At 43.4% G+C, this 14,925-nt stretch overlaps 1 protein-coding gene across 2 annotated transcripts in view; it reads left to right on the top strand.

Annotated features, from left to right (window-relative positions):
- LOC126297578 (protein turtle homolog B-like) overlaps positions 1 to 14,925 on the top strand; it is a 476,180-nt gene that overhangs the window by 277,143 nt on the left and 184,112 nt on the right. For both annotated transcript variants that reach the window (XM_049988544.1, XM_049988545.1), the window contains exon 3: positions 3,639 to 3,849. In XM_049988544.1, the coding sequence (XP_049844501.1) occupies positions 3,639 to 3,849 (211 nt within the window). The remainder of the gene's footprint in view (positions 1 to 3,638; positions 3,850 to 14,925) is intronic.

Below are 14,925 nucleotides of genomic sequence, written 5' to 3' on the forward strand. Positions count from 1 at the left end.
CAGCTGACTTAGTGCTCCCATTTAAACTACTGGATGAATGAAGTTTGTGCATATGCACGTCGTGGGCTACACTTCTGTTTCACCTCCAACTCTTTAATAGGTGGATCTTACCGGCACAGCACTTCTTTCCAGAAAATGAGTGATACATGTAACAAATTTGGTTCAAATAGAGGAAGAGATGTGGAGCAAGCAAGCAAACATACATACATACATACTACATACATTTTTACAATATGTGGGGTTATGGGAATTAGAGAAAAGTTTAGCAGGTTCTGAAGGATATAGATCGTTTCACAGAGGACTAGCACTTTCATTCTGTTATCTCCCTCGTGACACTCTCTCCGGCTGCTGTGACCGAGCGGCTGTAGGCGCTTCAGTGAGGAACCGCGCTCCTGCTACAGTCTCAGGTTTGAATCCTGCCTCGGGCATAGATGTGTGTGATGCCCTTAGGTTAGTTAGGTTTCAGCAGCTCCAAGTTCTAGGGCACTGATGACCTCAGATGTTAAGTACCATAGTGTTTAGAGCCATTTTAACCATTTCGTGACACTCTGAACCACGCCTCGGCGGGAGGATTAGAGGAAAGTGAGAGGCGATAAAGTGAAAACTTACGGCGCAGGGAAACGTGCCTCCTTTCGGCCACAGTGACAAGTCTATGCCGTTCTAAACAGGTTACAGATAGGAAACAGTTCTGTGGCGCTTTGAATCTTCCGGCGAGTCGCTGAGTCAATTCGAAGTGTCTAAAGCTGTATACTTACAGTATGCCATTACGAAATAATTTTCTCTATGTTGTAGCAGTAGCTGCCACAGTAGCTATTGAGCCAAGCACTATTCTAGCAAGTGAAGAGATGAAATGTGTTGTAAATTTTGATGGTACTACGGTAACTTAAGTTACCTCTCAACACTGAAAAGTGATTTTAGAATATTTTCTTAGTGGACTGCTATTAACATTTTTCGTAAATGGTCAACAAAACGTACATCGCGATTCCAGGCTTTGTTTTACTATGTATAATTATAAAATATAACTTTCAGAAAATTAGTATGATTTTTTTTTTTTTTTTTTTTTTTTTTTTTTTTTTTTTTTTTTTTTGAATTCGTCAGGCGTTGAGGGATCAACTGTGAGTGTGTGAGACTTTAAGCGGTATTTTATTTTGAACAGTGCGTTACTACTGATTCTGTATTGCGTATTTACGATTTTAGCTTGGTAGTTGGCAACAGCGTTATTGATCACAATAGAAAAGATGCATAACAATTATCATACAAGTAAAGTAGTATCTTCAAAAGGTATCTTACTGGACTGTTCGTCAAATTCTTAAAATATGTTCCCCATTCGATTATAGATTCGTTCTTTTCCGTGCAGAAGTGTGGAAACCTAATTTACACAACTGAACAGGAGACATTTACATATTTCTGCCTTAAGGTTATTTATGTTTGTACATATTAACCCCAAATGGAAAAAAGAAAAACACCTACCTGGTAGAGTTATTCAAAACAAGCTTGTACCTTTACCCTCAAATAAAGTTGTCAGTATTCACTGTAACAGAATCATACTATCTCATTCTTTTTATCCGAAGAAGGGTGAAATGTCGCGCGGGATTAGCAGCGCGGTCTTGGGCGCTGCAGTCATGGACTGTGCGGCTGGTCTCGGCGGAGGTTCGAGTCCTCCCTCGGGCATTGGTGTTTGTGTTTGTCCTTAGGATAATTTAGGTTAAGTAGTGTGTAAGCTTAGGGACTGATGACCTTATCAGTTAAGTCCCATAAGATTTCACATACATTTGAACATTTGAAAAGTGAAGTATACAAACACGTATAACATATATTATGTTTACAAACTAAATTTGTCCTATTGCGATTCTGAACACATTGGTTAACACAGTGAACTCGCTTCGGAGGATAGTGTAACCACCGTCAGCCATCTTTATTTACGATTTACGTGTCGTCTGTGAATTTTGAAGGTTAATGGGGAGATTAGGCATAAAAGATTCTCTTCCGAATTAGTGTTTAAATGGGATAGAATTATTTACTCGCAGAAACTCCTCCCTCCCCCTCCTTCCTCCCCCGGGTTATTCGAGTTTGCAAAATGGAGGAGGCAGCGTATACATGCAATTAGAGACTTTCGAGATTGTTGTCAGTAACCATACATCATCTTGCGTACTCAGATTGCGTCATTTCTGATTGTAACTGGTTATTTATTGCTGTCAGAACTTCACGAAGATATAAAAAGTGAAAACCGGTCACTGTTGGTTTGGCCATCTTTAGATCTATTAAACCTGTATTTGTGAAAAATATCTCGTTACGAGCCTATTTTTCTGACTCCACAAATGAAATTTATTTCAAATATTTAGTTCCTTGGTTTTAATATTATTCTAGATGAGCTGTTTTAAGGTTGTACTTCTTCTCGTAAAACTGTTCTTCAAACGGTACACGCCGACCAATTGGAAACTCTAATATCTACCACTTACTCTCTCCCCCTCACCCTGCCACCGCACTTTTCACATGCAGCTTTGTCTGATGGTTATATTAGTACTGATCAACGGCTCCGTTGGTTCTTGGTAAAATATTTCATGCGTTATGAATGAAACATATACAACATTGATGTAATATTCTACAATATATTAGAGAATATTACACCAGTAATGTGTGTGTTTCAGTCATAAACCATATTAGTACCTACTGGATACTTTCGTGTTCATTATTTTAATGTTGAAGCTGCCATCCACGGCGACGAAAATGTCTGCCCTTGTATTCCTTTTCCTGTTTTTATCGATATTTGGATACTGATCCTGGAATAGCCTTCCTGCTTATTCTGCTGCACATCATCCACTAGTAGATTACCCTAAAGCACTGTAGGTGACTGCTGGGACGGCCATTTCTCCCTACATTCTCCGACTGAGATAGTACTCGTACTCTGTGCCTAGTAACTTAAATGTTGTCGGAAGTTAATGCAAATCTTACTGTCTTTCTTCTATTCCTCCTCCTCCTCCTCCTCGTTTCCTCAAATCTCCTGGACGCAAAGCTCCGCCACTCTGGCCACAGGCCAGCCAGGGTCGATCGACCGACCACCATCTCATCCTCAGCCAATGTCATTTGGATGGAATATGGAGGAGCATTGGGTCAGAATACCAGTCTCCTGGCCTTTGTCGGTTTTTCAGACCTTGGAACCGCTGGTCTTCATCCAAGCAGCTCCTCAATTGGCATCAGATGGCTGATTGGGCCCCATTTGAGTCTTCCCACCGATAAAAGAGTCCTGGCAGTATTGAGAACTGAACCCAGGTCCTACACAGGGAGGTCAGCGACACTGACCACTCGGCTGCGGAGGTGAACAAAACCTCGCAAGGAAAATTCCAAATGGTTCCTTGGAAACAAACACTGCTGATATTTTCTGGCGCTGTTGTCCAGTTCGTGCGTGTGTTCTTTCTCTATTAATCTCGTCGTCAACGGGATGTTAAACCTTAATCATTCTTCCTTGTTCTTCCTCATCATTTTCCTTCTCCTGTGTATTGTCAGAACTTCTCTGTTATTCATCTGAACATCATCATCATCGCCTTCATCGCAGACAAGGAAATAGATTATTCTGTGAAACATTCATGCTTTGATACACAGCTGTAGAGACGCGAGGTGACACGTTTCGTGGTGTGTAGGTGTCATGGGTGCGACATCGGGACATCCACATCCTGACGGTGGGTGGCTACACGTACACGAGCGATCAGCGCTTCGAGGCGAGCCACGATGCGGCGCGGCGCGAGTGGTCGCTGCACATACGCTGGGCGCAGCGGCGCGACGCCGGCATCTACGAGTGCCAGCTCAGCACGCAGCCTGTGCGCAGCCTCTTCGTTCACCTCAGCGTCGTCGGTAAGCCACTGAAACACACATTCACGTTTACAAGCTAAGATGGAAAAAATAACACCACTGTTTGTCATGTCAGCTGTGCTCGGAGCTCCAGTAAGTTTAACAGAGTCGATTCTTAATGGACCACTCTATGTCAACATGTGTGGAACGCAATTTAGAGCCCAATTAATAGGGTTAATTCGACCAAATTGGGTCGGAAGGAGAATCGGATCAATTTTAAAAATTCCATCCAGCCTCTCACATACGAAGTGGTAGATCAAGTATAGGGTTATTCTAAGTGACGGATCCATTTTCAAAACTTCGTATTTATTCAATTACAAATCCAAAATCAACAAGCTTTATACCAATGAAAAAGGAATTTTCAAAGTTTTTTCATAATGTTTGATGTTGATTTAACAAATTTAATAATTTCTAATTAATTAATTTTAAATAATTATTTAATAATTAGAAATGTTATAAATGTTCAATGAGGCCACCGTTGGCTGCACGGCAAATATCGACGCGGTAGCCAAACTCGGCCCACACACGCGAAAGCGTATCTGCTGTTACTGGTCACGGCAGCAGTGATCCGGTTCAAAAAAAAAAAAAAAAAAAAAAAAAAAAGGTGCAAATGGTTCTGAGCACTATGGGACTCAACATCTGAGGTCATAAGTCCCCTAGAACTTAGAACTACTTAAACCTAACTAGCCTAAGGACATCACACACACCCATGCCCGAGGCAGGATTCGAACCTGCAACCGTAGCGGTCACGCGGTTCCAGGCTGTAGCGCCTAGAACCGCTGATCCGGTTCCGCAGATCGTTCAGAGTGGTCGGTAGAGGCGGGACATAAACAGCTTCATTCACATAACCCCATAAGAAATAGTCGAAGGGTGTGAGATCAGGAGACCTCGGCCGGCCGCGGTAGCCGTGCGGTTCTGGCGCTGCAGTCGGGAACCGCGGGACTGCTACGGTCGCAGGTTCGAATCCTGCCTCGGGCATGGGTGTGTGTGATGTCCTTAGGTTAGTTAGGTTTAAGTAGTTCTAAGTTCTAGGGGACTTAGTACCTAAGATGTTGAGTCCCATAGTGCTCAGAGCCATTTGAACCAGGAGACCTCGGTGGCCAGAAGTGCAGAGTCAGGTCCTCCAGTCCCCTGCGACCGATCCAGCGCTGAGGAAGGGAGTCATTCATAAAGCCTCGTACATCACGGTGCCACTGGGGTGGCGCTCCACCCTGTTAGAAAATGAAATCCTGGGTATCTTCCGTAACTTGAGGCAGCAGCCACTATTCCATCATGTCAAGGTACGTGATTCCCATTACAGTTCTTTCCGCAAAGAAAAATGGTCCATAAACCCCTGTGCGGGATACGGCACAGAACGCTTTGAACTTCGATGAGTCTCTTCCGTGTTGCAATGGTGAATGTGAATTTTCCAACCCCCATGTGCGGACATTGTGTCTGTTGACTTTTCCACTAAGGTGGAAAGTCGCTTCATCGCTGAAAATTACACGCTGTATAAATGCGTCATCCTCCATATTTGTTAGCACATAACCAGAAAATGCGAGACGCTTCTCTTTGTCATTGGGGTTGAGAACCTGCACAGGTTATAATCGGTAGGGCTTGTACAGCAAACGCCGTCTCAGAACTTTCCATACAGTTGGTTTGGGGTTTCCAAGTTCTTGACTGGCTCTATTGGTAGACTCACTGGGACTGCACACAAGACTTTCTTGAATCGGTCGGACATCATCCTCTGACTCATGTGGTCGGCCTGTGCTTTTTACTTTGCACACACTCCCAGTCTGTTTAAATTGCTTAAACCAACAGCTACTGCTTTTGCGAGTTGGTGGTTAAATACCGAATCTGGTATGAAATGCCCACTGAACTGCAATTTGCGAATCACTTTTCGCGAACTCAGGAATGCAGAAAACCTTCTGCTCCACAATGGCCAATTCACTCACAACTGACAGCGAAATGGAATGACAGCCCTACTGCCGTGCGAACTCTACCGGCCGCTTCTGAAACCATCACTGCCCTCCTGCCACCTCCCGCCAAAAACTTTGAAAGTTATTTCATTGGTAAAAAGCTTGTTCGTTTTGGATTTGTACTCAAATACATACGAATTTCGAATAACCTTGCATTGCCATACACGTTTGTGTTGGAGCTGGGCGTATGCTGTATCTGATCAAAAGTATTCGAACATACAATAGTGGACATTAATATCGGGTGTGCCCACCCTTCGGCTTTATCAAGGCGGGAACTCCGCTGGGGACACTTTCACTTATGTGCCTGGAGCTCCGTGGAGGAATTGCACCCCATTCTCCCTCAAGAGCTGAAATCCGAGAAGGACGCTGGAGTCCTGATCGATGTCGGTGTTCTAACCCATCCTAAAGGTATTCCATTGGATTCAGGTCGGGACGCTGGGTAGGCCAGTCCATTTCAGGATTATTACTGTCCACAAACCGTTGTCTCCCAGATGATGCTTTATGACAGGGTGCATTGTCATGCTGATACAAAACGGCCATCGCTCCGAACTATTCCTCTACTGTATTCAGTAAACAATGCTGTAAGATGTATTCGTATCCTTCTGCATTTTGCGTTTTCTTAAGCAGGATAAGGGGATCGTACACGAAAAACATCCCGATACCTAACACCACCTCCTCCGTACTTCACTATTGGTACTACACATGATGGTAGGTAACGTCCTCCAGGAATTCGCAAAAACAGACCACATCGGAATCTAAGAGGGTGTAGCGTGAGTCATCACTCCAAATCACTCATTTCCAGTCATCTACTTGCAGTGGCGTCGCTTTTTTCACCTCCTCAGGCGTCGTTTGGCTTGTGAGGAGCCGCTAATTTCATCCTATTTTTCACAACCACTCTCCGCAATTCTCGACGGTCCCTCTCCGCAAGACCCGGGCCTGTGGTTGTTACTTCGCGTTTCCACTTAACATTCACATGTTGAAGCTGCCATCCACGGCGACGAAAATGTCTGCCCTTGTATTCCTTTTCCTGTTACTTCGCGTTTCCACTTCACATTCACATCAACAAAAGTCGACTTGTGCAGCTGAAATGTCCCTGATGGACCACCTCCATTTATACTGGCGGATACGTCTCTCCTGATATCTGTGGGTCAATTCCGCGTAACGTAGGAGTGTCGGGATACTTTTGATCAGATAGAGTAAGTTAGAAAGTAGAAGACGTTGCCAGATGTGTTAATTACTGAGTTAAAGTTTGTGTAGGAGCGTGCTGTTTGTGACAAGTTCTGAAAATATTCTAGTTTTTAAAATAGTTTTAGATGCAAATTAATATATCTCTGATAATTAGAATAGTAATTCATTAAGTATTCGTAGCACAGTAAGTTTATATATTGGAGAAGGGGGTATAACGACAGTGGTGCGTTAGTATGCTTGCGCCGGACTACCAACTCATGGAAATAAGGTTTTGCGTTTCCGACGGATCGGGTCAGTACAAAGAGAGTGAAAAGGGCCATATTTTAAGGTCAATTTTTAACTTGTTACTTTGTTTTCGATGTGTATTAGAAATGCGAAAATATAAAAGAAAAACTTCTTCCTTTGGAGCCAAAAATGACATACAATATTCAGTTAAAGCTTAACGCAGCGGAATTATTTGGGGTTCGCATTCCTGTTGAATGAAAAAGTACTGGCTAAACATGCGTTCTTGCTGGCTAGTATGTCGTTGATCCAAGATGATTATGATGTTTGGTTTGTGGGGCGCTCAACTGCGCGGTAATTAGCGCCCGTACACAATCCTATCGAGCCACTGTCACGAATGATGATGATGATGATGAAATGATGAGGACAACACAAACACCCAGTCCCCTGGCAGAGACAATCGCCAACCCGGCAGGGAATCGAATCCGGGACCCCGTGATCCAGAGGCAGCAACGCTAGTCACTAGACCATGAGCTGCGGACATCGTCGATCCAAGCAAACACAACAAAGGAAAATCAACAGAATGTGTCACCTTCCGTTAGTCTAGTTTATGATAGCAATGACACTCAAAGTCTGCTGTTTCATTCCACGACCTGTTGACACATCCAAAGAAGTCTATCCCAAACTCTTCATGCATGAACAGAAATAACTGTTTCTTGCATCCCCAGAAAATATAAATGAAACTGTAAAGAGGTGGTAAAAGAGGAGTGTCATGTAAGGAATACAGTTCGAGGAAGCGTCTTGTTAAGAAGGAACTACCGGTGCAGGATGGACCATCAGACTAAGGTCCATCAGAATCTTCTGAAGAAGCAAACGAAGATAAGGGCACTTCTTATGAAATCTCTAAGACTGAATACGGTATATCGACGATATTTGGTGACTGAATTCAATGTCACGGCACAGACGCGTGTTGTTGCACCAAGGAAGAAGTTTATCTGAGGAAAATGTGTTATTTCAGTGTCATGTTTATACATTTGTACTGTCCCTATGTGCCATGCCTACAACTTGACTCACCTTACCTGAAAAAGACAAACAGGTCATGCAGCTCATTCTTCAGATTAATTTTCTGGAACTATGAAGAACATTTACGTAGCGTTATATGTCAGAATTGGCACGGAAAACGACATATTACAGAAGGATCGACAATGAAAATCAGTTCATGTGAAACTATGTCTTCTAATTGGACTTCAGCAATTTTGACTCGATTCAGCCGACCTCACCATAATTAAGTTTGACTGCAAATATACTTGGTGGGTTTTCCGCTCGATAACATTGTTTACGTCCCACAAAATTTCATCGAAGAAATTGTTCAACGTCTTTGCGTGATACAGTAGTTACTAGTGTCAGATGCGACTTGCAGCAGAAACTATCGTAACCACCTGAAGATGACGAAAGTTGCTTCGAGAAAGTATTGTATGACTTACAGGACGTTATGCAGCGACAAATCTGAGAATGTATTTACAACAGATCCGAAAGGAATGTCTGAAAAGTCACAACAGTTTGAATGGCTCAGCTTTACGCAAATAATAACATTTCTTTTCCTATTTCAAAGTTAAGAATTATGTACAGGAATCAGTTACAGGAGCAGCCAAAAGATTGTTTCCCTATCACTGCAAAAATTATGTTCACTTTAACTTAATGTCGAACGTTCACCACTTGAATTCCGAAATTAATCATCTGAAGTAGGTGTTCCGAAAGTACGGCTATGGTTCACGTGACATCAAGTTAGCGTTCTCCGAGAAAGGAAAACAAGAAAATTTTGACCATTCACGCGATGAGCCGTCGAGTGTATTTCTTCCTTTCTCTGGTGTTACATCCAGCAAAAAAGGCAGACTGCTGGAAAGACGAGGTACAAGATTTATTTTCGGCCTCCTAAGAGGATGAAGGAAATGCTATGCCCTGTTGAGGAAAATCTTGACCTCAGGACCCCTGGGACTTGTAGCATTCCTTGCGAGTGCGGAAGCTATTCTACCGGTCAATCCATCTGCACCGTTTCTGACCGCTGTGCAGAACATCGTCATTCGAGGGTTGTCCAGAAAGTAAGTTCCGATCGGTCGCGAAATGGAAACCACTGGGAGAATCCGGTAAAGCTTTGCACAGATGTGTTGGGCAGTGTCTATAGTAAGCCCGTTGATCGTGTCGCGTCGCTCTTTTCAGTTTTGAGTGAACAGTGAGCACGTAAAGATGCGTAGGGAATAGCGTCTCCCGCCAAGTATGAGAGCCTGATTAGAGATTTCGCCTGTGTCATGCAGCCCACATAACGCAACTGTCGAGCAGTTCCTTCTTCATACCATTCTAAGCCGCACACTGCAGGGGCAATGAAGACACTCTTGCACCGTTTCCGATGAGAAGTGATTGATCACCCACAATACAGTCCGTAATTGGTTCCCTCTGAGTCTCATCTCTGCTCACAAGAACCGCTGGCTATGGAGCCAAAATTTTTCCACAGCAACGAGCTGCAGACCAGTGCAGGTAACTGACCGAAAGCACAGGCGGCTGCTTTCTATGACGAGAATATTGGGAAGTTGATACAACTCTACGACAACACTCGCAGTTGGAGCGGAGTCTACGTAGAGAAGTAGGTGGATGGTGTACCAAACTGTTGCAAATAAACCGTTTCTGGTTTTCACTGTGGTTTCCATTTCGCAACTGATCGGAACTTACTTTCTGGACAACCCTCGTATTAAAAACAGCCGCGCGGAGTGTCTGCGCGGTTTGAGGCGCTATGTCACAGATTGCGCGGACCTTCCCACTGGAGGTTCGATTCCACCCGCGTGCGTGTGTGCGTGCGCGTGCGTGCTTCTTAGTATAAGTTACTTTAAGTTAGTTTAAGTAGTATGTAAGTCTAGGAACCGATGGTCTCAGCAGTTTGATCCCTTAGGAATTCACACAATTTGAACTTTTTTTATTATTAAAAACAGAATTGGAGATATTCTCAGTTGCTGAGCACAGTCTTACAAACAATCACAAAATATTGTTTGACGAAACCAAAATTTTATCGGAGGCTCCTACATACCAGGATATTGTAATTAAAGAGACTGTGAAATAAGAATGTGTGAGAGGAACTTCAACCGTGACAGCGGATATAATATTAGCAGTGTATGGAAGCCAGCTCTCGATGCAGTGAAGAGGCAAAGATATTCTCGTAACGTTTACGCTACTAGGGAAACGATGGTGCCACCAACGCAGACCTTGACGCCATCTGCGACAGCATTACTTAATTGCCGACCAATCTCAAACCATCTACGCGTTATATAAGACCACCACAGCAGTAGTTTACACAGCCAGTTGCTCCTGGCGAAGATGATGGAGATAATCGCCAAAAGCTCGAGGTTTTACCCTGTATAGACGCGGCAATAAGTCCACGAATGTTTTATACATATATTATAAGCGACAAAAGTCATAGTATAGCGATATGCACATATACAGATGGCGGTAGTGTAGCCTTCACGAGGTCTAAAAGGGGTAGTGCATTGGCGGAGATGTTATTAGTACTCAGGTGATTCATGTTGGAGCTAGGCGAATGGGACACTCCATTTCGGAAATCATTAGGGAATTCAATATCCCGAGGTCCACAGTGTCAAGAGTGTGGCGAGAATACCAAATTTCAGGCATTACCTCTCACCACAGACAATACAGCTGCCGACGGCCTTCACTTAAAAGACCAAGAGCAGCAGTTTTTACGTCGAGATGACAGTGCTGACAAACAACACTGCATTAAATAACCGCAGAAGTCAATGAAGACACGTACGAAGAACTTATTCGTTAAGGACAGTGCGGTGAAATTTAGCGTCAATGGGCTGTGGCAGCAGACCACCAACGCGAATGCCTTTGGTAACAGCACGACATCGCCTGCAACCTCTCACCTGGGCTTATGACCGCATCGGTTGGGCCCTAGACGACAGGGAAACCGTCCCGATTTCATTTAGTAAGAGCTGATGGTGGGGTTCGGGTGTGGCGCAGACCCTACAAAGCCATGGATCCAAGATGTCAACAAGGCACTGTGCGCACTGGTGGTGGCTCTATAATGGTGTGGGCTGTGTTTACATGGAATGGACTGGGTCCTCTGGTGCAACTGAACCGGTCATTGACTGTAAATGGTTATGTTCGGGTGCTTGGAGACCATTTTCTGCCATTCATATACTTCATGCTCCCAAACAACGGTAGCATTTTTACGGATGACAGTGCACCATGTCATTGAACAACTCGAGTGAATGATTTGGCCACATATCGAACATTTATGGGATATAATCGAGAGGTCAGTTTGTACACAAAATCCTGTACCGGCAACACTTTCCCAATTATGGGTGGCTATAGAGGCAGAATGGCTCAACATTTCTGCATGGTACTCCAAACGTTTTGGTGAATCCATACCACGTCGAGTTGCTTAACTACGCCTTGCAAAACGAGGTCCAACACGATATTAGGAGGTATCCCCTGACTTTTGTCACCTGACTGTCTGTAGTTCCTAGAGATGAGCCTCTCATGTGCATATATCCAAACTGTTTAAGGATTCCAAGAAGGATCAACTAATATATTGCTTCCAGTACATATATCTCGTCGGAAGATCATAAACGTTCAGTTAAAGAGATTTAAGCTTACACCGAAGTATACCAAGAATCGTTTTCCCCACATACCATACAGAGCATCCAAGTTATAGGGACCAACGCTTGCGGTTATAGAACATCATTTGCAACTAACGTCAATGTATTTGCTGCTGAGCCGCAACCTGAATGTCTCGAAATGGGAGCATTCTTGAGGTTATATCTCGTCGAACGTTTCCATTCCTGTCGTAACACCGGCAATGTACACACTCAAGTTTGTTGTCGAAGGGGTGGCTTTGCGATGACATTAGTCCTTGTAACTTCAACTTTTTATAGCTCCGTTGGAATTCGTTTCCAAATGTGGGTTCCTTTCTTCAGTTAGTTCCACAATATACCTTCTAAATACCGTAGAAAAGTGTATATTTTTGTTACATTCTGTGTATTATAGTAACCTATTTTGGGAAAACATTTCAATAGTGCTGGAAAAGATGGGGACAATGTTAATTCTTAGAATCCATTTTTAGGATTCTGACTAAAGCACATCTCAGTCTGAGTGATTGTTCACATATGATACTACTATATTAGACAAAGAACGCCTCGGGAAATATATAAAGAAGCTGCTGAGTTCCTAAACATTTATTAGCAGGTACATCCGAAGAGTACACATTTATACCATTGAGATTTAGTTAGGCTGCATGATATCTTACGAACGCTGAAGGTGCTGTAATAAATGTTCAAATGTGTGTGAATTCCTTAGGAACCAAACTGGTTAGGTCATCGGTCCCTAGACTTACACACTACTTAAACTAACTTAAACTAACCTATGCTAAGAACAACACACACACACACACACACACCCATACCCGAGGGAGGACTCGAACCTCCGGCGGGAGGGTCCGGCGCTGTGATAACTGACACTAGATATACCATAGGCCCTATGACTACTACACTGCACAACAAAATTAAAGGATCATTTTTACTAACCCCGAAATCGTCTCCTATTGAGACACATAAGTTTGAAATTTGGCTCAAAGGTGCCTATACAAATTCCCTCTGTAGCAGTGCAAAAGCGTGGTGCCCTGTAGCATCACCCTCGGGCTCGAGGATGCTTCAAACAAGGCGTCGACAGATGTGAAGAAATGCCACAGTTCATTAAACTAATACTACGTTAAAACCTTTAGGCCCCTTGAGCAGACTGTTGGGAAACAGGGTTTCTTTGGTGCATATTGCTGAACCTTCCCTCGAGATATTAGATTTATTAATGCATCCCTTACTACAACAAATTTTTCATTCCTTGGTACTTGAGATACACATTAGTAACGCTCCAGCTCAATAAAAATATTCATTTAAAAGAAAACAGAGGACCGAATGTTAGTAATATTAACAGTAATGTAAATGGCAATAAAGTAATCAAAGAAAACTATTAGAGTTCGGCTGCCTTTTGCACTTTCCTGAATGAAAAAGGGCAATTTCGTTTCACTACTTGTACATCAAACCATATAAGACATCTTAACGTTAAATAACTTTCACGGGACCTCTGTCCGTAATATGAAAATAGTGCCAGATATTCAAGCCGTTGACCCAAAATTTTTATCGTCTACAAACATCCACAGACCACCTTGTGAGATAATCATCAGTCATTTTTTAAGTAATACCTTACATTAGAATTTATAAAATTCATAAATAGCAATCTAAGAATTATGTACTGGCATTAATCAAAACTTGTAATAATTTATAAACAGCTGCAATAACATTAAAGAAATACAAAGCAGGAGAAAAACGTTTCTAGCACTTTTAATCCCAAAAAATTCGCGTACCACCATTACAGAACTGCAGCCAGAAAATGCACCATTCTGCCGCCTGCACAAGAGTGGTCAAACCCGTCCCAGGCCGCTTCCCATTACAAACAATCTCGTGCTAGCTCGAGGACAAATGCACAGAGTTTAACCAGGCTTCTACAACAAACAGCGAAGTGCATTTACTTAATTAAAATGACACACACTTCCATACGTCTAATTATTATCGGCTGCAATGTCCCCAATTAAAAATAACTCAGAAAACCAGACTTATAACTACTTTTAACTTGGAGGCTAAATGTCCTCGATGCCGAAACAGCTTCGTTCTGAATTTCAAAACTTCGGAAAAAACTACCCTTGACCACTTGAACCATCTGTAAGGTGAGATTAACACTGTCAATTAGAATCTTGGAATGTTCAGTAAGACAAAAATTCAAAATCCAACAGCTGGAGGTAAGACTCTGTATAACATTTACAATGAGCCACAACCTTGTCACAGTCACCCACAGTTGTTCCAGTTCACCACATTAACTGTCCTCCAAATGTGCTTCACAATGCCCCGCACCTCACAGAAAGGTCATTAGAGTCCATCTCTCCAAAACAAAGCGTCCCATCTGACGTGCAATGCTCGCTTAGTGACCGTATGTCGCACTTAGTCAGCACTGGCACAGAGCCACTACCGCCGCCACAGTCTCCCACGAGGCCTCGCGTCTCGTTCGGCAACTTTCCCACTCTGTCTCTAGCACGCTGCTCACGACAAACCTCTGCCACGGGGCATGTGTCCACAGGTTATCTACCAGAAATGTAGCTGGAGTCGATCTGGGTCAAGCAAAATCGATTGGGAAACATCAGTTCATAAATTCATGGGAACTCTAAGGTGGGTTAATAACGTCATATTGGCACTAAAACTCACCACAGTTCGACGCGTCACAAAATGGGGAGGCCGTTACAGGCCCTCTTATTCACATTTCACCCCTTCTTTTGACGCCTCTGCCATTGAGCTCAGAAGCAAAGGTACCCAGCATTGAAATCAGACTGTTTTCTCATGGGTAGCCGAGGAAAACATCTCAGACACACCGCCACTCAGAATCGACACGAAAAGGTCTCAGGGGTCGACACGAAAAGACCTCACGTGGTGGCATAAAGAGCGTCAATGAAACACACCCTTCCCTTGGCGCATTGATCCCTACACGTTTCGCTGTCGAAACCGAGAGTTCACAGTGCGATGAGTAACAGGACGATGTTTTTGACAACTTTCGGCACTACTACTACCCCCTGGGCGTTACAACCGTACTCTAAAGGACAATTTGG

This window comes from Schistocerca gregaria, chromosome X (assembly GCF_023897955.1).
Source record: "Schistocerca gregaria isolate iqSchGreg1 chromosome X, iqSchGreg1.2, whole genome shotgun sequence".
NCBI lineage: Eukaryota > Metazoa > Arthropoda > Insecta > Orthoptera > Acrididae > Schistocerca > Schistocerca gregaria.